Source organism: Numida meleagris, chromosome 21 (assembly GCF_002078875.1).
Source record: "Numida meleagris isolate 19003 breed g44 Domestic line chromosome 21, NumMel1.0, whole genome shotgun sequence".
NCBI classification, from domain to species: domain Eukaryota; kingdom Metazoa; phylum Chordata; class Aves; order Galliformes; family Numididae; genus Numida; species Numida meleagris.
In genome coordinates this window covers 2,915,467-2,937,040 of record NC_034429.1, presented here as the reverse complement: position 1 = coordinate 2,937,040, position 21,574 = coordinate 2,915,467, and the positions used below count along the sequence as shown (strand labels likewise).

At 42.2% G+C, this 21,574-nt stretch overlaps 2 protein-coding genes and 1 long non-coding RNA gene across 6 annotated transcripts; 1 reads left to right on the top strand and 2 right to left on the bottom strand.

Annotated features, from left to right (window-relative positions):
- VDAC3 (voltage dependent anion channel 3) lies at positions 63 to 9,529 on the top strand. Of its 3 annotated transcripts, XM_021375066.1 has the most exons (10): positions 96 to 232; positions 1,024 to 1,135; positions 2,488 to 2,559; positions 3,077 to 3,126; positions 4,351 to 4,503; positions 5,387 to 5,439; positions 6,793 to 7,020; positions 7,867 to 8,017; positions 8,711 to 8,768; positions 9,029 to 9,529. In XM_021375066.1, the coding sequence occupies exons 2-10, from the start codon at positions 1,102 to 1,104 to the stop codon at positions 9,118 to 9,120; spliced, it is 891 nt and encodes a 296-aa protein (XP_021230741.1). In that variant the 5' UTR covers positions 96 to 232; positions 1,024 to 1,101; the 3' UTR covers positions 9,121 to 9,529. The 3 variants fall into 3 exon arrangements, with proteins under 3 accessions (XP_021230740.1, XP_021230741.1, XP_021230742.1); XM_021375065.1 differs by lacking the exon at positions 1,024 to 1,135 and having other exon boundaries at positions 63 to 232; XM_021375067.1 differs by lacking the exon at positions 96 to 232 and having other exon boundaries at positions 822 to 1,135.
- On the bottom strand, positions 1,975 to 4,356 carry LOC110387189. Of its 2 annotated transcripts, none has more exons than XR_002432427.1 (2): positions 3,955 to 4,356; positions 1,975 to 2,124 (listed from the first exon to the last, which is right to left on the bottom strand). It is a non-coding gene; the product is annotated as an uncharacterized LOC110387189 (long non-coding RNA). The 2 variants fall into 2 exon arrangements; XR_002432426.1 differs by having other exon boundaries at positions 3,959 to 4,356.
- Positions 8,385 to 21,571, bottom strand: IKBKB (inhibitor of nuclear factor kappa B kinase subunit beta). The gene is made up of 22 exons (XM_021375057.1): positions 21,467 to 21,571; positions 21,289 to 21,383; positions 20,475 to 20,592; positions 19,103 to 19,172; positions 18,123 to 18,211; positions 17,782 to 17,871; positions 17,266 to 17,390; positions 16,842 to 16,949; positions 16,408 to 16,537; positions 15,787 to 15,969; positions 15,436 to 15,550; positions 14,958 to 15,081; positions 14,550 to 14,701; positions 14,386 to 14,447; positions 13,349 to 13,458; positions 13,031 to 13,080; positions 12,387 to 12,486; positions 12,047 to 12,194; positions 11,714 to 11,841; positions 10,933 to 11,023; positions 10,265 to 10,369; positions 8,385 to 10,034 (listed from the first exon to the last, which is right to left on the bottom strand). The coding sequence occupies exons 1-21, from the start codon at positions 21,569 to 21,571 to the stop codon at positions 10,301 to 10,303; spliced, it is 2,262 nt and encodes a 753-aa protein (XP_021230732.1). The 3' UTR covers positions 8,385 to 10,034; positions 10,265 to 10,300.

Genomic DNA, 21,574 nt, shown 5'->3' with positions numbered 1-21,574 from the left:
AGTTGTGCGCATGCGGATACACCCATAGCTCTGCGCATGCGGACCAAACCAGAGCTCTGCGCATGCGGACCCTCTCATCGCTCTGCGCATGCGAACTATACCAGCCCTCTGCACATTGTGATCCCGCCATCGCTCTGCGCATGCGGACCCTCCCATCGCTCTGCGCATGCGGGCCCCGCCAGCGCTTTGACAGCGCCCCCGAGACCTTACCGCCGAGAGACGGGGTCGACAGGTAGCGGTGGGGCTTGTTCGTGTCTGGGTGTGGCTGCCCCCTCGGCTCACCCTGTAGCGGGACTGGGCAGGAGCCTTGAGTGCGCCGAGGTGGTGTTGCGGCGGTAGTCTCGCGGCTAAGGCTGGCTCCCTCGCTGCAGGCACTCCGGTGTCGGGCAGGAAGCAGTGTTCTCTGGTGTCTGTCCCCGTCGCTTTTGCAGCGCGGAGGTGAAGCTGCAGAGGCGGCCGCGAGGGCGCGGATGGGGGCGGTCCGTTGTTCCTCGCGCCACGTTCTGTCGATAACGGGTGATCCCCGCTGCGAGACCCCGCGGTGTCTGCTGCTAGGTGCCCTCGGGCCTTGCGGCCCACGTGTGGGTCCTCGCGATGGGCGTAGTCGCGCTCCCGGGCAGCACCGCCACGTGCTGATATGTAAGAATGAGCTTTTCTCTCCGGTGAGAGCGGCGGAGCCCGGGGGAACTGCGTGGAACTGCGTCGCGAGATGATCAGGCTGGGAGTTAGGGAAAGATTCTTCAGAAGGCGGTGGACATGGAAAAGGTTTCCCCAGGACAGTGGGCATGGCCGTAAGCTGCCAGAATGTGACGAACGGTGACACACCGCTCTCAGACATAGGGTTTGGATTTTGAAACTTCTTAACTGAGAAAAAAAGCAGCGTTGTACGAGAAAGATATGCCCTGGCCTATAGCTACATTGTGAAAACTGATCTATTATTAAAACTATGCTGTTGTGAAAGTCCATATTCTGCTTTTCATCAGTTCAGTGACTCACCAATTTTATCTTCTCCGTGTTTGACAGGTAAAAAGGCCTTATTGCACAGTAATTTTGATAAGTGCTTATCTTATTACCTAATCATCAGATAAGGAAGCTGCAGTCATGTCCAGTTGTTTTAGATCCTCTAGACCCAGAGGTAGGTATTAGCAGATGTGTAGTGCAGGTTAGATATTAAGTCACTGAACAGAAAGCAGTCGTCACTGTGGGATGCAAATTGTGTGACAGCTTCGTTTTAGGAAGGGGCTACCTCTCCAAACACAGAACTTAATTACTTAGTACAGGTATTGTTGAACTTGTATTTTGCAAATCTATTTGTATTTTGATTACCTGTGTTTTTAGAAGACTAAGACAGAAGCTCTAGTTACATTAAAGGTCAAGGTAATACTTGTTACCTTTTTGCTAGGAGTGTGAGTAAAGAACAGAACACTAATAATAAGAACTAGGATATTAACAGCAGGATTACAGTACAGGAAAAGAAAGTAACTGTAATTATGAAAGAAATGTGATGATTTTAGGGATTTTACATGTTTTGCTTGCATTATTATTATTATTTTAGATTAGTCTTCTGATATGGTATAGGTAACGGGATGATGCATTTCTGGTGTCTTAGCTGTTGGAGGGAAGAATACCAACAAGTGAATCAGCTGCACGAAAGATTAAATGGCAGAGAGTTACCATCAGAATCAAACAAAAGCATCATTTCTAATCTTTTATGAAGCAAAAAGTGTACCTTTTAATTTATCCCACTTTATTCTAGAAGGGGAAAATTAATTTTGTGTCGGAGAAGAGTGTTCTTTTTTTTTTTTCCCCCAAATCTGGAATTTCTGGTGCAAAATTCCAGAAAAAATGCTGTAGTTTTACATCTGTCCCTTTGAGTTTTGTTGTCCATGTAAGTTGCAGCAGCTACCTGTATTAGAAAGTGTGGTTGTTGCTGTTGTATATACACAGTTTAGAAATACTCCCTCATGGCCACTGGACAGTATAACAAGATCTTTTTATGTATTTTCCAAATCCCTGAAAAATCCTAAGAAGTTACAAATTCATATGGAAATTAGCTGTCTTTTCCTTTGAGATTGTTCAGTGGTGATGTGGCGTCACTGCTTGGAGCCTCTTTCAGGAAGAGTCCTGTAATGAAAGCAATGTTCGTGTGTTATCACAACAGTGCTAGATGCTTCCATGAGCAATTTTTGAGATACAATAGCAGAATAGTCTAAGTATGTAGTTGAGTTTCCTACTGATCCTAGAGTTCAGGGATTTCAAAGAGTGGATTCATTTTTGTAACTTCTTTGTATGCATGTTTGTTTGTTTCTGACAAAGCAACAGTGACACAAGGATGACTTTCACTGAACATTCTTCAAAGGCCTTGCAGTTCCTTATCAGTGAAGCACATAGAGGATACTTGGTCATAGATGTCTATAAATGCTTTGGACATAGTTTAGATTTTGTGCTGTTATAAACTTAAGATCTTTAGAGCTTCCATTGTTTCAGATCCAATGGCTGTCCCACCATCATACAGTGACTTGGGGAAGTCTGCCAGGGATGTATTCAATAAGGGTTATGGTAAGTAATGTGGCTGAGGTTTGATGTTTTTGTATTTTGTCTTAGGCATCTTGAAAACCACAGTAAAGTCATTACTATTTCAGAGTTCCATTAAATACCTTGTGGTAGGAATTCAGCAGAGGGATGGGGAGAATTTTCCTCTTAGAGAAGCGGAAAATTCATGCCTTGGAATCAGAGGTTTGAAAGAAAATGTTGTTACTCAGAGGAAATGGTAACTGTACTGATTGATCCCAAGAAGGTAGAGATACCAAATGATGAGTGACTATTAAACCTGGCCAAGAACAGGTGTATCCTATGACATTTATTGGTAAATTCTTGCTGTTACAACCATAAATTATGAGCCCAACCACTGAATTGCCATAACTCCTTCAGTCATTCATCAGTCATGTTAACAGCTGTTGAAATATGGAAATAGGCTGTTTCTGGCCAGTGTTCCCTATCTGACGGACTCTGGTTGTGTAGCAAATAAGTCTTGCTTATATATTGCAGTGAAATAGATGTTGTATACTCTTTCCAGGATTTGGAATGGTCAAGTTGGAGTTGAAGACAAAGTCTTCAAGTGGAGTGGTAAGTACTGGGGGATTTCAACATCACTGGCAAGGGCAAATTCTTGAATTGGTGATGATAACTTGCTAGCATATGTTGATTCTGTCTTTTGCTTCTCATTTTACAATAGCTATCCCTGATTTGTTTCTACAGCGATATGTGGAATTGATGTAGCGGTACTTCTTTTCCATTGGTGTGCACGAATTGTTACAGAATCACAGAATTGTAGAGGTTGGAAGGGACTTCTGGAGATCATTTAGTCCAACCCCCTGCTAAACCAGGTTCCCAAGAGAACGTTGCACATGAAAGCGTCCAGGCTGGTTTTGAATCTCTCCAGCAGCCTGATGTGGTGGGTGGCAACCCTGCTCAAGGCACCAGGTTTGGAAACGGATGATCTTTAAGGTCCCTCCCGACCCAAGTCATTCTGTGGTTCTGTAAATTCATGGGAAAGCTGGCAAAACAAGAAATTGTTTTCATAATTTTGGTCTTTACCCACAGGCATACATATTTTATACTAGATAAGCTAATTCTTACAGTGAGTCTCAGTTCTGAGTGCTAGCTCTTACTGCTGCTCTCTAGTTGACAGGCTTGTGCTGCTCTTCAACTTCTTTGAACCATATTTGCTTTAGCTCCCTCCTTCTCTTGCGCTCTTATCACACAAATGGTGCAAGTCATTTTTGTTCCTTTTGTATTATTGCATGTCTCACTTAAGCTTTTGATGGATTTCTTGCATCATGCACCCAGCACAAGGCTGAGGAACTACAACTGCTATCAGTTGCTGACATCTCTGAATATGTATACTTTTCCTGCCACAAAGTTTTGATTCTCAAATAAATTAGTAATAGTTACCTACACTGTGCATGTGGCAGAACATGCCAACTGTATTAAGTTTTAAAATGGGTTTTTCCTTCTCCATGCAAATTTCATTGGATCCTTTTTCAGCTGGTAAGAATAGTGACTGTTTTGGCACGTTGGCTTTTTATTCTTTTGTTGGTGATGTTTTCTGTGGTGGTTCATCATCTGCCTCGTGGTTTTGAGTTGTGTAATCTGTGTCATGAAGTTTGCCTTGTGTCCGTAGTGCTCAATCTGCTGTATGATGCACGTATGTAAGGTCATTTGTGATCTCTGTCCAGCAATCTAAGATAAGAACACTACAAAAACATCAGGAGGAAAATCTAGGTAGATATGGTATTAGAGTCATCTAGAGTCACTAGAGTGATGAAAGTCATGTTGTCCTCTTGGCAGGAATTTACTGCAACTGGTTCTTCCAATACAGACACAGGCAAGGCTTTGGGTAATCTTGAAACCAAGTATAAGATCAAAGACTATGGACTTACATTCATTCAGAAGTGGAACACAGACAACACATTGGGAACAGAAGTTTCCATGGAGGATCAGGTAAGAGGAAGTCAGTACTCTTAAAATGTTTCTGCAGTTGGTATGAGAAGGTAGTACTGAGTTGAGCAGAAGACACTGAAACACAAAACTACCTGAAGTACTAAAAAAAAAAAGTTACATTTGCAGAGTGTACAGACAGAGAGGTAGCATCATGAATTTTGAGGGGCAGGGGGTGCAAGCATCTTCACAGCAAAGTGCTGCTACATTGTGATCCAAAAGTGCAGAATTACTGCAGATGCAGGCACACCAGATGAGCTAGTTGAATGAATATCACTGTTATCCAATCTGAACAGAAGTTTTTGTTTGAAGACCAAGTCTAGCTATCTAGAGTTGTCACTGCTGCATTCATAAAAGAAAACCAAAGAGGAGTCTCTCCATTTTAATGTTTTAATACATACAGCTATAAGTTTGTCTACCTTGAGACTGAATATGTTTTGTGACGTTGAAGAGAAAGATCGGTGTTTCCAGCTTGGTGCTGCTTAAGCAAAGGGTTTCTATACAACCCTCTTAAAATACGTAACTCCTTTTCAAAGTTAGTAGCTTTATGCTTTTTACGGAGTGTCTGCAGCATAAGGTAACAGTGCCAAAGGTAGTAAAAGTTCTGTGGTGCCCTCCACTGTGTATGTCCATCACCGTTCGCATTTATAGTTTTGCACTTTAACCAGTGCTTTAAAATGGAAAGTGCTGCTTAACTCAAAATGAGGCAGGACAGCTCTTTTCATACAGCATGTACAGATTTCATTGTAAAAATGTGTGAGATTTTCCTTTCATGTTGTGTCATTTCTTAAGACCTTAAGTAGTGCCATAGTACTAGAATACCACATAGTACTAGAAACTACATTTTGACAGAGCTGTGAGCAGTCTTCTCTGTTTTTCTTAACAGTTGGCTGAAGGATTGAAGGTTGCTCTTGACACTGTATTTGTACCAAATACAGGGTAAATATTTTCTGTTACTTTAACCTGGGGAGCCCTAGAATTGTCTTTACCTTTTGATTAGAAATCCTTATACTGTTCATTGTGTAAATGCTTAAAATACACTGTCACTGAATGGTCAAATTCAAATACTGTAACAGGAAATTCCTGTTCTACAGTCACTGTAGAGTATTTTGAAGGCAGCGGGCTCTAAAGATGCTAAGCTCGATTCTTCGGCTTTTTGGCCACTTGTAAAGTAGGTATTATGTTTCTGTAACTGTCCTCTTAAACAGTTACATCTTACGTTCACTACTTAATTTGTACTGTCTTTGTGATGGTGTTCATGGTCCAACTGCTGTCCAATCAGTGCCTCAGGAACACAGAGTAAAGTATTATTTTTCCCTAAAATTTGTGGGCATATGGCTATGCACAATTGAATGAGGAATTAAAACAGCATATTAATTATGATAAGCAGTGCAGTAGCATATTTTTGTCTTTCTTCTATTGATTTCTTTCGGTTAACGAGCAGAGGAGGTGTATATACAGGGTACGTATGTCTGTAGATGAAGCTTGAGACTGCTTCGTAAGTAATTACTGGTATTTCTCTATCGTTGGAGTCAGCATACAAGAAAAATCAGTGTTTAAGATATTACTTGAATATAAGGAATTAGAAAAGGAGTTAAAAAATGAGCCCCTAGGTCTAGGTTTGAGTGAGCACAGTGTCCTGCTGTGTCTTCAGTAAGAAATATAAACGAGGTTGGGGAAAGGATGAGGGAGGTGATAAATTTTTTTTTGCAGTTATGTTAACTATATGATAGCAAGATGAACAGAAAGACACACTGAGAGAAAGAGACATGCTTCTCTGGAAGGCTGGCCAAATGGATGATGCACGGAAGATGAGGAAACTTGTTTTCAGTAGAGGACAGCGGTATCCTGCAGTGAAAAAGGAAGGAAAGCAGGCACTGTACATGAAAGAATGATGGAGAGAATTGACCGGTGAAGGAACATGGGAGTTAAATGAATAGCTAAAGACAATAAAAGACAAAAAGGCCAGCTATCGTTGTGGTATGTCACAGATGCTGTTAAAAGAAACAGATGATACCATGGTATCACTGCACTTGTTTGTGAAGAACAAAATTTGAAAACCGATGGTTTCTGAGAAATAAAAAAATCCCTTATTTATTTCCTGTAAACTTCTTGAAGATTTTAAGGATTTTGTGATGGTGGAAGAAGCACCACCAAAATACGTATGTCAGTGATACCTGTCTGAGTAGGCATTACACTCATTTAATTAACTAGCCTTAAGGGACATGCGTATGGGACTAAAACTGCTTAGAATATATACCACCAGGAATTAAATAGCATGTTTCTCTGCAGGAAGAAGAGTGGAAAGTTGAAGACTTCCTACAAAAGAGAATATGTAAATCTAGGCTGCAATATAGACATTGACCTCTCTGGACCAACCATTTATGGCTGGGCAGTGCTGGGTTATGAAGGCTGGCTTGCTGGCTATCAGATGGCTTTTGATACAGCCAAATCTAAGCTTTCACAAAACAACTTTGCCTTGGGATATAAGGCAGGAGACTTTCAGCTGCACACTAATGTGTAAGTATTAATCTACACTTAGAAAACTGTTATCAGAGAAACAAAACTGATGAGTAGTAAGAATTAACTGAGCTTGGTAAAAAATAAAGGGGGTAGAATGAAGGAGGATGCTGATTTGTTTTGAAGTAATTCACATTCTGTGATTCCATCTTCAGTACAATCAAAGCAGAGGCAGCTTTTCAACTTTTAATTGTGTTTTGAGACTGTGCTTCAGGGTAATTTTATTTGTGCCTACACAAGATAGTGGTAAAAAGGCATTCTATAATGTTAATTTGGAATTCAATCTGTAAACTTCCATTTCATTTTGGCAGTAAGAGTCTTCAGTTAAGCTATATATCCCCGTCCGAGAAGAAAATTTCTGTCTCAGAAATAGCCAGGGTGGAGGAAGGACGTGTCTGCTGCATCACGCTTGAGTGTTTCCAGCAGTCATCTTAGCGTAGTTCAAGCCTTGGCCCTCAGATGCTCCGGGAATCTTTGAATGCAGTGAAAACAACTGCCATGCTATAGTGTTGTTTTTAGTCTCATCATTCCCACAGCTGCCTTTGTCCCCTTACACATTATCATAGGTTTTTCTTAAGACACCCAAGTTATTTTTATCAGAATCTCAAACCTTGTGTCTTGACTGTTGGAAAATCTTGATCTGTTACACATTCAGTACTCATGCTTTGAATAACATCAGAAGGTGTCTGTGAGCTCTAGCTAGGAAGTAGATGACCACAGGTCCATGGAATGCTCGATTCGTTTTGAGATAATGATCACATGACTTGAGAAAGAAAGGGTTAATCTCATGAGCTCCTGTTTACTCAACAAGGCAAATCTTTACATGCTTGCATCTCTTACAAACAGGAACGATGGCACAGAGTTTGGTGGGTCTATTTATCAGAAGGTTAATAACAAGGTTGAGACATCAGTCAATCTTGCATGGACTGCCGGCAGTAACAACACGCGTTTTGGCATTGCTGCTAAGTACCAACTGGACGAGAAGACTTCCATTGTGGTAAGTATTCTTTTTTAAAGGAAAAGGTATTCCAAAGTTCTGTTAAATGCTCAGAATTAGCGGTGTGTAAGAGTTGCTTCAGCTACTTCCTGGGAACTTACAGTAGACAGCAAACTGTTGCTTCTGTTATGGTCCAGATTTGAGCTAGGGCCAGAAGTGTTGATATTAACACCTGCAAAGTCTTGCAGGAATACCAGGGCCAGAAGAGAGAAATAGAAGGGGGAGCTGAGCACTGGGAAGAGATGTCACAGAGAGAAAACATGCCCACCAGCAAATAAAAGTAACTGAGTACATGGTAACGCTAAGCACTTGGTTAATTAAGTCCGGGATAATTCAGCTAGAATTAAAAATATGAACAGCTCAGAAGTTAGTTTAAAAAAAGTTTCCATATTTATGTATTTGTTGCTTATTCATTTATATATTAAAAACAAGGTTGCCACTTTAAACAGAACCTTTATATATGTCACAATTTAAAGTTTAGAGCTATTACTCAAGCCTGTTACAGTTGGAACTCAAGGCATGTAGTGAAATTGAGTTGACTAGAAACTTGTGCGGAAGCAGAATGAAATATGCCACTGCTAGAGGTTAGTCTACAAGTAGCTGGACGAATTAACGTGTAAGCTACCTTCCTGGGGCACCAGGATGGTTGTCTGAATATTTATACGTGGACGTGATTTCTTTTATTTCCTGCAGGCTAAAGTGAATAATGCCAGCCTGATTGGAATTGGTTACACTCTTGCTCTTCGACCTGGTACGTAAGTTCAACTGGTAGCATTGTGTGTTGTTCTAATATTATCTCTGGAATAGAAAAGATAGATGACAAAAAAAAAAAAAAAAGCAAGCAAAAGAAAATTACCTAGAAATCTTATACAGATTCATAGAAGTAAAGGCTGTGTATGTGCATAAGTTCCTACAGCAACTAAGACACATTAGTGAACGTCAGGCACTTGAGGGGGTGGGGGGAGAACACATTATAAGGGAAGATTAGGATCTCATTACTTGCTTTTGTAGGTGTAAAGCTGACCCTCTCGGGCTTGATTGATGGCAAGAATTTCAGTGCTGGAGGTCACAAAGTTGGGCTAGGATTTGAGCTGGAAGCTTAATGCATTTTTAAGTAAAACAAGAGATGGTGCTCTGGAAGATGAAGGTAAAGTGTACCTGGTCTGTTTTGGCCTTAACATTACTCTGAAGTCTCAAGAAGTGTGAACTTTCTACTTCTTCCAAAGAACGCTTTTAACCCAACACTGAAGTCCAGAGAGTAGAAGCACCTCTAAAAGAAGATACTTGAAGGCATGCATGGAAGCTCTGATGTTTGTGCCACATTTCACTTGTTTATCATATTCTAAATGGGTTCTTAAAAGGAGAAGAATATTCCACCTCTTCCCCTTACTGTACTATATCCTGCATGTCCTCTATTTCACTCCCTTTTATAAAACGTGATCTGTGCTGTTGTGCAAAATCTCATTTTACGACAGAATGAAATAAATCAGTCACAGTTGGAACAAAAAAAGGCTGATTCCATCTTCATTGCTTACTCCATTCAGGTATTTATATACATTGATGAAATTCACCTCTGAGCCTCTCTCTGTTCTAGGCTAAGAAGTGCTCATAGGCGAGGTGCTGCAGTGCTTTAAAATTTTAACTGGAAAAAGCATTTATCCCAAAACATACACTAACACTTTGCTTCTCTGTGCTCTTCAAGCTAACATCTTTACCTCACATTTCAGAGGCCTGTACAGTAAAAGCAGCTTTTTCATTAAAATGTTTTGAGTATCTTAAAAAGAACAAACAAAAAGTTCACACTTTAGATAATTTCGTTCCCATACAGGAAACAAGTATTAAGTAATTATAACCGTTAAGAAAAGAAAAGTGCAAATCAGCAAAGCTAAGAAAATGTGTTCACAGTTCAGATGTATTAGGAAGGTGACATATACCAGTGACAGTGCAACTTGACTGCATGCCTTGTCCATTTTTCATCAGAAAGCCCGAAAGGTAGAAGAACAACCACACAGAGCGCCTAAGGGAAGAAAGACCAAGTCATAGAGTAAGAATATCTGCTGTCTTAAGGCACTGTTAAGAACTTTTTCCAAGCAGTTAGTATAGGTGTTTCCTACTGTATCTTTCAGAAATAAAGTATCTGAGATGTGGATACTAGGAGCTGTGCCAGGTATCTCACATAAACAATAGACAACAGTAGAAGGAGGCACTTCCCTTTCTAGAGGCAGCAGATTATCACAGTTGGCTTACTCAGACAGCACGTCTTTAGAGGCAGTTGAAGTGATTTTACATATGGGTTTGTTCTGGACTGCTTCTTTCTTCTACTTGAAGCTGCAGCCAGCTCCAATCGAGAGCCTGAAGTATAAACAGTTAGAAATACAAAGTTCAGTGCTAGCTTGTATTTGAGATTGCAGATTTTAAAACTTCATCGCAAACAAGTTGGTCAATATAGTTTCATGATGAAGATGTGATTTACTTAAATAAAAAAAACCACAACCTTAAACTATTTTCTTCCATATTTTACTTGCATGTCAATATTCTACTGCAGTAAATAAGCATCCCTGCACACCAGCGTGTTGCCACCACAGAACCATCCCAACTGCAGTTTTGCAGTATTTTTGTACCACAGCTAAGTACCTCCCCCCACTTGCCCCTACCTTTCCAAGAAAGGGAAGTCTGAGTATCCCTGATGCTTTACAGTTTGGCACAAAATGAGTCCAAAGACATGGCCCCCACTCTCAGCAAGCAGGGAACGTGTCAGCAGTTCAAATGGGAGAGTGAGTGGTTTCATTTCACTCAACTCCAGGTTTCTGTTTCTATTAACCACTTCACATACTGAGCAGGCAAAGGTACACAAACAGAAGTTTTAAGCAATAAGCTTCGCTAGTCCACTTGTACAAGAATATCAAGCATTTTACCATAAAGCTCTGTTCCTGATCCTTCATTGTGTCGTGCATCACATTTTCTAGTTGGCTACACAGTTTCTGCGATTCCAACAGTAGCTCCTCACTGAAAGATGAGAGTTTGACAATTATTTTCTATGGAAGTCTCTCTAGGAAATACTTTGGGAATGTATGCTGCACAGCACTAAGGAATATTAACTTTTAGCAATCGGCTTATAAACTCATGTTGCAACAGGGAAAGTCAGTGGCATCCCCAGATTTACTGGCATGGGAGAAAAGGAAGTATGTTCAAATTGGAATTGGGTTCTTATTATATGGAGCCACTGCCACTAGAGAAAATGTTTTAGAGCAGCCTATAAACTAAAACACTAAGCAACGTAGTTGCTTTAAATAAGCCAGAACTGTAAGTGCTTGGTAGAGCAACTTCTCTTTCATGATACAGCCCAGCTACCATTCATTATGTTCCACAATAACACAACTCCTGCTGTCAGTACACTTCAAGTAAGCCCAGCCAGTCCAGATAAAACAAGCCCTGTTTATTGAAGTGGGGGGTATGCAGCTAAGTATTATTTCCAGTTGTTCATAAGGAACATTTACAAACCCCAGAAGAAACAAACAAGCAAACAAGAAAAAAGAAAAACAGCCACTAGGTAGATAAGACTACTGACACTGGAAACTGAACACAAAGCATGGAATGTAAGAAAGCTTCTGTATCATGGCTTTTTTTGACAAAAATTGAAACCCTCGCTTTGCACAGCTGACATTAGCAGTAACAGAACTCCAGCCTTCACCTCACCTTTTCCTGACAGATTCTGGTAAAGCGTAGGTTCCGGAAGGGACCTGCAGCAGCAGCTGACCAGGGCTATTAAGACGTGACGTGTTCATGCTCTCTGGACTGCCAGTAACAGGACCACGTACTTTACTCTAAAGAAAAGACAGCAGATTGAAATTGCAGTTATTTCCATTTACTTCCAATAGCCAGGAACACAAGACAGCCTAGAAACCATCTTTAATCCTAACTCAAAGTAATGAGAACAAACAACCATAGGATGTACTAAGCTTAATCTTATTTCAGTAACTTGGGTGTGCTACATACCTAACAATGCAGTATAGTTTTTATTTTACTTACACAAGCAATTTTCAGCAAGTTCCACAGTTCTTTCTGTCGTTTCTCCTGAAGCCTTACAACTGTTTCCTCATCTTCATTCATCAGATTCATCACTTTCTCCACTCTGGGGAACAATTCCAGTGCCTTCTGCTTGCAAACTACAGTTTTACTTTACAAAAATAAAATAAATAATACTAATAAATTAGACCACACATTGTCAAGTGCAGTAGGGGAAGTTTTCTGAAGTTTTTTATCTCCTATAATACTGGTAAACCTGTTTCTTATACTGCTAGAACAGAACCTCTTGCCAAAAGAGGAAATGTTTTCTCAACAGTCAATAAAAGCTAACTACAAAGCTCACCTGAGTTGAGCATAAATGACTCGAACTTTTTTTTCAAAGGTCTGGATTGCCTGTAAGAGCAACCGTACTATTTCTTGGCTGTCACCACTTGTCCTCTGATCTGGAATAAGAGTCAGAATATTACACAGAGAAACAGGCTTTTATTACAGGGAGAAGCTTCTTAGTGGTTTGTTTCCACCGTTTCTTCAATCCTAAAAACATCCCAAATATAGAGGACATGCATGTTTGGGTGGGATGAAGTGCAGTTTTTTAGCCACCAAGAGATGAGAATTGGAAAGCAGAGTTGGTAGGGTGGGTTTACTGCCTTGGGACTGCACAGCTGCTCAAACGAACAGCCATGTCTTTCATGCTTCCTATACAGAAAATGAAGCAGCAGCATATGCTTGCAGCAACAGCTTGCTCTGAGAAGAGCTCAGAAGTTCCAAGAAAAGCTCAGAAGATGTCACGAAAGCAAGGCTGGCCTGGTTTAAAATTGAGTCCCTGACTCCCCTCTCCAAAAAAGGCAAATCCAGAAGAGTCCATGTACAGCTAACATAAAGGCAGGCCTAGAATGCAGAGAAAGTTTTCTCAATGCAGATTACTCCATCTCCAAAGTTAAAACCTGCAGAAAGCAAGCTGAACTTGACATAAAATATTTTTTTTACCTCTTGGCTTCTCTCTCAGTCTCCGGTACAACTCTCTGGCTTGTTCTTCTCTAGAAGAAAAAGGCACAGAACACAAAGGATTTCTCCAGGACCTGAATTGTGAACAAGTTATTCAAGAACTCAAATATTTTTATATACCATTCTGCTATTTCAGATCAACAGGTGAGGAATCAAACTTTTTCTTGTTAGTTTTTTTATTCTTTAAGTCCCCCATAACTTAAACTGAAGAGAGAGCACTTCCATTGTCTTGGAGTGAATAAGGAATTAAGTTTTGCTAGCAACACTCCTACATCTGAAATTGAAGACAGTTCAACTTACAAATCCTCCAGCGTTCCTCCTTGTTTACGACCCAGTGGGCTTCTCTGAAGGTCCACAATATCTGTCTGCAGGGCCATCATCCTCTTTACTAGCTGATCCACATCATCCTCCTGAAAGCAGGGCAGAACATAAGCAATGAGGCAGACACATACTAAGAGACACCACTACTCACTGACTCTTCCTTTCTCGTTCATGTTTCTAAACATGTCAACAATACAGCAAGCAGCCTTGGACAAAGACAAGTGAGAACATGAGTGAATGCATTTCAAATAAATTAGCTCTGTGCTCTGGAATAAAATAGTTTCCGAGACTTTTTTGTTTTTGATAAATTTGGTCTGTGATGAAGCATAATTGAAGGGCCAGGCTTCATAACACATGTGGTGCTAGATTCCAGGCTGCAATGCTTCCTCCTTATTCACTGCTCCAGATTTCTTCTCTCATCCTACCTATCATCATTTTCCCCCCCTGCCCCGACTTGCCATACAACTGCATCCAGTACTGGCACCCCTAGTTCTGCTTTTCACCAGAACTTGCTCATACGCAGAACTTGCAACTTGTCAGACAGTCCTTCTGCCACTCCGCATCCTTCAACTAGAGGAGGACCGAGTGTTGGCACAGAATAAGACTAATCTGACTAGTCACTTTTCACTCCTCATTTGGGCATGAGGGTCCTAAGGTGTACTTACAGAGATTACACTGTCTTGTGTTCAATCATCTAATCGTTTGCTTTACCATTCAGTTTAACCTACTATCCCAAATCCTCCTTTCAGCTATGTTAATAAAATCTACCTCCAGGCTTGTTTAGCTGGACCTCTGAGTGCAACCACTGCAAAATCTCCTCTCACATTCCCCTAGATCACCCTTACTCCATAAGACTTGCAAAAACTGGTGAAAGAAAAAAAAAAAAAAAAGATGCAATGCAAACCAAGGCAGAGTGGAGTCAGCTCAGACACAGTAAGTTTCTATTTAAAGGAGAACAACGGGGAATAAATAGTATTTTTTTCCTTAGGATAAGCGATGAAGATTTAGAAACATACCCGACCACAAAGTTCCACAGCTTGCTCCATCTCTTTCCAGGCAAAGAGCAGCTTCTCAGAAGCTACAGGAATGAAAAAAGAACAATTGCGTTTCTCAAATTCATACAGGAAAAGGTAAGATGCCGTGTGAGATATAATCTCTGTATGTGAGATGCTATACTCACTAATTCCAAATTCAATCTGCTCTTTGTACTTCTCAAGATCAATCTGAATACTTGTTTTGAAGAAGTCCAGTTTTGCTTTCAGCTGCTGAGAAAGGGAAGCCATAGAATTCTTCATCTTTGAGAGAGTACTATTGTAACGCAACAGATTCATCCTGCATAGACAAGAACATCCTATTATCCTCCCACATTACATATGCAGGCCTCCACTTATAACAAAAGTAGATACAACGGAGCATGGCAGTGAGCACGAAAGCAGTTGTGTTAAAGAACACAATTCTCAGTTTTTCACTTGTTGTTAACAGCTCCACTCATGGGCTTCCCCATTCTAACAGGATCCTACTCCTATCCTTTTGATTTCACCACGCAGCAAGGGCAGAAATATGTATTCTAGGGAGGCTGCCACCGTACATGGCTGCTCGCTGTCCCTGCTGCAGCCGGTTACAATCCTCTTTCAGCATCCTGATTGTGTGCCAGATCTGACCCCAAACTTTCCGCAGCTGGAAGAAGTGCAGATTCTTCTTTGGATCCTGAACTGGAAACAGAAGAATAGGTGGAGGAAAATCAGTATGAAGCTTAACAGTAGTATTATCACATGACAAAACAGACTTAAACATCACTCCTTTGAATGGCATGCAGCCAAGACCCTACCTCTCGCAAAGTTTATAGCCAGCTACCCTCTATGCAGCTTCCCCAGTATTATTAAACCCTTTCTTCCCTCAGTTATTTTTAAAAGCTGAATGAATGCTACGCCAGGCTGTTCTATTGCTTCTCCAGTACCAATATACAAAATCTCTCTCTGCTCTTCGCACATGATACAGACTACAGAACACAGGCAGCCCTCTCAGTGTGAACAACCTCTCACATTCATGCTACAGAAAGTCCTTACGGATGTAGTCAACACTTTCCGGATGAGGTCGCAAGGCAACCTGAGCCTCATAGGCAACTTTCTGATTATCAAAGAGGAAGAGGAGGTCTGTGTCTGCAGCTGCAGCATCGTTCACCTGCAGAAGACAGAAGACCCAACGGAGTTCTCTCAAATACAGCAAGCCTCAGTAACACCACGAACAAAATGCTCTTCTTCACCCGAGGGAAAAGGGTGCCTATTCTGCAAGGGATTAGGTCTAAGTGGTTACTACGACTAAGGCCTGCCAGAACAGCAGGGAGTGCTGTACTCCCAGTGCAAGAGTTGCACTTGCAAATTCACTGAACAGCAAGGAAGGGGAACATCCAGACTCACCTTGCTATCAGCTGTATGCTTCTGAGTAAACAATGCAAGACCAGCCTCCTGCAGTAGCTCCTGATCCTGCTCTGGGATTCCAGTATCCAGCTGGATCCTGGCCTTCACTGTTTGCAGAGTCTCTTCCTCTGTCACAGGGTAGGTGTGCACAGTTCCCGTAACCATGTTCAGAACATGCAGCAACTAAAAGGAGATACATGCGACATGAGAAGGACTGAAAATGCATACGTTCTGTTTGAGCAGAGATCTCTGGACTGACACTGACCACCAATAAACTGTTTCAAAGCACTTGCAAAGTTCAAGAAGTCACTTCGCAGCTACTTCATAACATTATATGCTCAAGACCTCATCCTTCATCAGCTGGAAAAGAGGTCACATCGCAATTAAACAGCTCTTTCAGCAGAATCCTTTGCCGGAATACAGAACCAAGAACATACAGAAGCTATTTGCTACTCCCAGCAAGCTCAATTTCTCCTCCGAAAAGCATGAGGAAAGCACATTTCTAAATAAGATTCTGTGCTGCTCCTCTTCCTAGGCCCATGACTCAAGGCTCTTCTCTCATGGACTATGTTCAACTGCTCCCCGGAAAAGTTTACAAGGTAATCCAGGTGCACCGCTCACCTTCAAATTCAAGATGTCATCCAAAGCTTTGAAACACCCATTGGGCCCATACACAGGATCTGTACCTCTCTGCCGTGGGTGCCACATTAACATGAGTTGCAGCCATTTCTCCAGTTTCCCAGCCAAAACACTGAAGGACCAAAGCAAGAGTGGGATCAGAAAAGAAAGCGCATTTGCAGTCACCACGTGGCCAAGTCTCTGCAGGAGAACTGACAACCAATTCTCTTTTCCAGAGACTAAATGTGCTATTTAGAAGGCAGAAATGGAGACTCACCTACACGTCTGACAAGGTATACAAGTATTCTTTGTGTCAAGCACTCTACTTACTTACAGATTGACATAGAAAGGCATATAAAATAAACGTCGTCCATTCACAGAGTAAGAAGTTCTTCTCAGTAAGACACAACAGATTGCAACAGATTTCTAGTCCTCACCTGTTTAGATTGTTTGGGCGTGGTAAACTGCTAGAAAATTTGACTTCTCCAGATAAGTCTTCTGAAACAACAATATCCAGCTCACTCTTCTGTCGCACTTTTGTATGCCTGATGAATTCCAAGCAAGTACAATAGTGAAGTAATCATTTGCCTTTCCCTGCATGCACGTTACCAAATTTTTGCAGTTAAAACAAAGACCTTGCTTTAGTTTCTGCTACTTGCCCTGCAGAAGTCAGTCCCGATCTCAAAGAGAAATATAAAGAATGCTCAACTAGATCAAACTCCAGTAAAAGAAGTCAATCTCCGTAAGGGCAAAGAATACAGGGATATTACCCTAGAGTCAAGGGACCACATCTCTACTTCCCATAGACAGGACAGTGGCACCGCATGCATTCTTTTTATCACCTGGCACAAGGTCACTCACCATTGTACTGGCTGCCAGTTGGGTAGGAACGGTCTGAAGCCTGTAATGCATTCAAAAGCCAGTGTGCCAAAGCTCCAGTAATCCACTGTAACGGTATACTTCTGCTGTTCCAGCAGCTCTGGAGCCTGAGACAGTTTACACATATATGAGTCAAAGCCATCCATCTCTCAGCTCTCTCTGCCCCTTAAGAACTCATTAACATTTCTATCGCATTGATGGCTGTGCTGAAACAATCTGCCTCTCACGAGCTTTGAGATCTCACAGAACACTCCTGCTGCTTATAAATACAACACATTACATTATCTTAGACACTGTGATAATCCAGTGGGGGTGGGAGGCAGAAGAGAAGAAGGAAACAAGGCAGAAGATGGAAACAGTTATTTTTGTTAGCTGCAGCACCGCAAATGCACCCCACACCAAGACAATTACTTCATCCCAGTCCAAAGTTGAATTACACTGTTAGCTTTGTCCCACAGCAAAGTGAGAGTTGGCCATCTAGTTGAATTCCTTCCTTACCAAGTACTGTAGTGTCCCAACAAAGGATGTGCATAGGCTACCCTGATCCAACTCCTTAGCATATCCAAGGTCAATGATTTTGTGTATTAACTGAAACATAAAACAGAAAAAAAAGAACACCAGAAATAAGTTTTGTTAAAAGCACACATACAGCAGAGAAAAATAGTTCAGCTCTTCAAAGATATGCAGGAAAGGTGCTGAATGACACACAAATCTGAGATAACTGTTACCCTAGGTTGAATGCTTCTGGATGTTCACCACTGTAATTGCAGCAAGCATATGCACATTCTCCTCTTACATTTACTTGTCTTTGTAGGCGGAGACACCACGTTACTGCTTACCCTTTGCTCTCCTTGCTGCAGCACAATGTTCTCTGGTTTCAAGTCTCTGTGGATGATCCTGTTCTCATGAAGGTACCTGAGAGCAGAGGCTGAGACACAAAGAGCCACTTGCTAAGAATGTATAAGTACCTAGTATGAGCTCACTAAGGTTTCACTTCTATATGGTACAAGCATGGTGTTTGAGTCAAATCTTGTGCAAAGGACAAGATCATTGACTGAAAAATAAAATTCCAAGTGCAAGAGGAAAAAGGATCAAACACTTCTGGACACAAGTTTGTTCTCTTGGCAGCAACATTTTTGAAGTTACAGTAGACACCTTTCCCTCCAAGTCATTTTCTGTACCCTTGCCTAAATATTAAAGGTTAAAAAAAAATTATAACAGCTGGCAGAAGTAAAACGCATCTCTTCACCAGAGGAGTGCCTATACTCAGCTTTTCTCAGTACATTTCTTCAGCAGTCTCAAATCAGGATCCAAAAGCTGCTCTGCCAAATGTCTTGTTCTGTTCTGTCCGTAAAGTGGTGCTCTCCCCATTTCACCTCCAAGATTCTTCAGACTCACAAGAATTCTCCAAATTTTCACACAGAGCCACTACGACCCCACTAGGAAATTCTATCTATACAAGATAAAAATCTGATCGTAAGAACACACCACAGTCAGAATAAATGCCCTTTATTTGCCACACGCTTGCTCAAAGTTATACTTTACAATGTCTCTTTTTTCCTGGATAAAATTAAAAAGTGTGTTGCTAGGAAAAAAAAGAAAGACAAAAACCTGATAGCAGTTTCAGGGTGCTTTTTCCAGGAGGAGGAAGATGTCAAGGAAAAAAAAAAGAAAAAAAAAATCAAAGACTCTTACAAAGTGGATCAGCAAAGCAAGTATACTGTTTAGGGACCTGTATAAAATGGAGTTGTTAAAGTCACTGTTGCAGTGATTCAACACTTCTGTAGTTCAGACTTGTGAAGATATTGCCATCACTTACCAATATCAGACAGTAAGATGAGAATAGCTTCTTCCCGCAAACCACAGCAATTCTCCAGCTGATTCAGGTACTGCAAGAAAACACCACAAATGACAGCTTCTCCATACCAAACAGCCTGGTCTAGTGGTTGGCGACCCTGCACACAGCAGGGGGGTTGAAACTAGATGATCATTATGGTCCTTTTCAAACCAGACCATTCTATGATTCTATAATGATATGACCATATGCTATAGCTTCTCCATCCTATATCCCATTGAAGGATCTCAGTCTCACAGATTCTCAAAACACAAGACGTTCCAGCAAGAACTGGGAACTGGGACCTCTTGTAGCAGTAATTGAAGCTTCAAGCATCGGTGTATCCAGGGGATGAGAAAGGGTGGGTTACTGCAACTTTGCTGTGTCCTTCATAACCATTTCCCCCAGAGCCTGGCAACATCAGCTCCAGTGTCAGCTGTAAGTTATGGGTCTCATCTATGAGCAGGTTATAGCAAAGGTTAAAGAAACAGTAAGATAAGAACCAGCATGAGTAATTGTATTTTTTTCCTATTACAGACTGGGATTGCACCTTGAGCTACAATGGTCTTGGACATACTCCCAATCCTGTTGCATATCCCTCACACACACTCTCATCCCCTACATACAGAACTGCTGTATTGTTACTTGCAGCCAAATAAAACTCAAAAGCTTCAAAGAGCACTGAAATTTTCAGGAGAACTTTATCAAGCACCAACCTGTAAAATCCTGTTGGTACCACGTAAAGAATTAGGAAGCATCAGAACATGAAAATACGTTTTACAGAGAAGCTTCTGAAAAGAAGTCCCTAGGTTCCATTCCACTGGGAAGCTAATCCAACTTTTAGCCACTATCACCACCTTCTGCCATCACCACCTGTCTTAGCTTCAGCTGGGATGGTACTGTTTTCTTCAGAGTGTTGGGTATCATGCTATGTTTTGGTCCTATGAGAAAACCAATGCTGATAACACAGCAATATTTAGAGTTGCTGCTAAGCAGTATTGTACAGTGTCAAGGCCATTCTCAGCAAAGGCCCGAGGTGGTGAGAGGGAACAGAATTAGGACAGCTGCCTTAAACTGGTGAAAGGAATATGAGGGGCGAGCTGGGCATTGGCCGAGGGGTGGTGAGCATTCGCCTGTGCATCACTTGTTATATAATATTTTTTTTTTATCTACCTGTATATATTTGTCATAATTATTATCCTTCTCTCTTAGTAAATAGTTTTATCTCAACTCACAAGTCCTACATTTTTTTGTTGTTGTTCCAATTATCTCCCTCATCCCAGTGGGAAGAAGAGGAGAGTGAGCAAATGACTGCCACCTGCCAGGTTAAACCACACCACCACCCCAGTGACCCCACCTTGCGGAGGTCTCCACCCTGGCAGTACTCCATGGCCAGCAGCGGCAAATCATTTGGTGCAAGCTTCTGCATTCCCTCAGGAACATCACGGGCAGCCACCACATTTGGATGGTTCAGCCTGAGAAACAGAAATGAGGCAAATACACACGATCACCAGAACCTGGGGTCAACATCTTTTTCAAGAGATGCATAGTCTCACATGTTCATGGTTGTCGCAGGACTTCAACTGTTTTAGAAACTGAAACAGTTGGTTCTGAAGGCCTGCAATTCATCCATCCCTCACAGGCCTACAGACTCATCCCAGGACTCCGCACCCTACGTGCAGTCAGCGCTTTCCATGTACACACCTACAACAGGTGTGCCTAGGAACTACAGGAAAAGCTCAACAGTCTGGCAATGTGGTACCATCCTCCCAGCAGGACCCCAGTTGTGATCAGGCCACGGTGCACCACATTAATCAATCCAACGACCCAAAGAACAACCCAGCGCAGACGTTAGCATAGTATAACCGTTTTAACACCGAAGACGCTAGCAGAAATGCTTAAGAAGAAAGCCGAAGACCTGAAGCTTTGAGAAATAACAAAGCGAGATCTTCTTCAGCCTCTTCTTGCTTTCTCCATGCCGGGCCTGGTGCCCTCCCCAGAACGCAGGCGGCGGCCAACCGCTTCTCCCGCCTTTACCTCAGCGCAGCCGTTCTAACGCGCCTCACAGGGCCGGGCCCGGCGGGGTGGGGGCGCTGGGCTCCGCTCGGCCCGGCCGGGAGCGCCAGGCCCCAATCCCGCCCGCCCGCCCGCCGCTGGGGCGGGCCGCTCACCTCTTCATGATCTGTATCTCCAGCGCCCAGCGGTCACGGTTACGCGGGCTCAGCTCCTGCCGGCACTGCTTGATGGCCACCTGCTCGCCGGTCTCCTGCGGACACAGCGCGGTGTCAGCTGAGCACGGGTCGGGTCGGGTCGGGTCGGGCCTGGTGGAGCGGGCCGGCGGCCGCCTACCTTATTATGCCAGCGGATGACGTTGCCGAAGCCGCCGGTACCCAGGCGCTCCTTCATCTCCCAGGGACCGCAGGTCTGCGCCTGCAGAGCCGGCGGCCGGCTCATGGC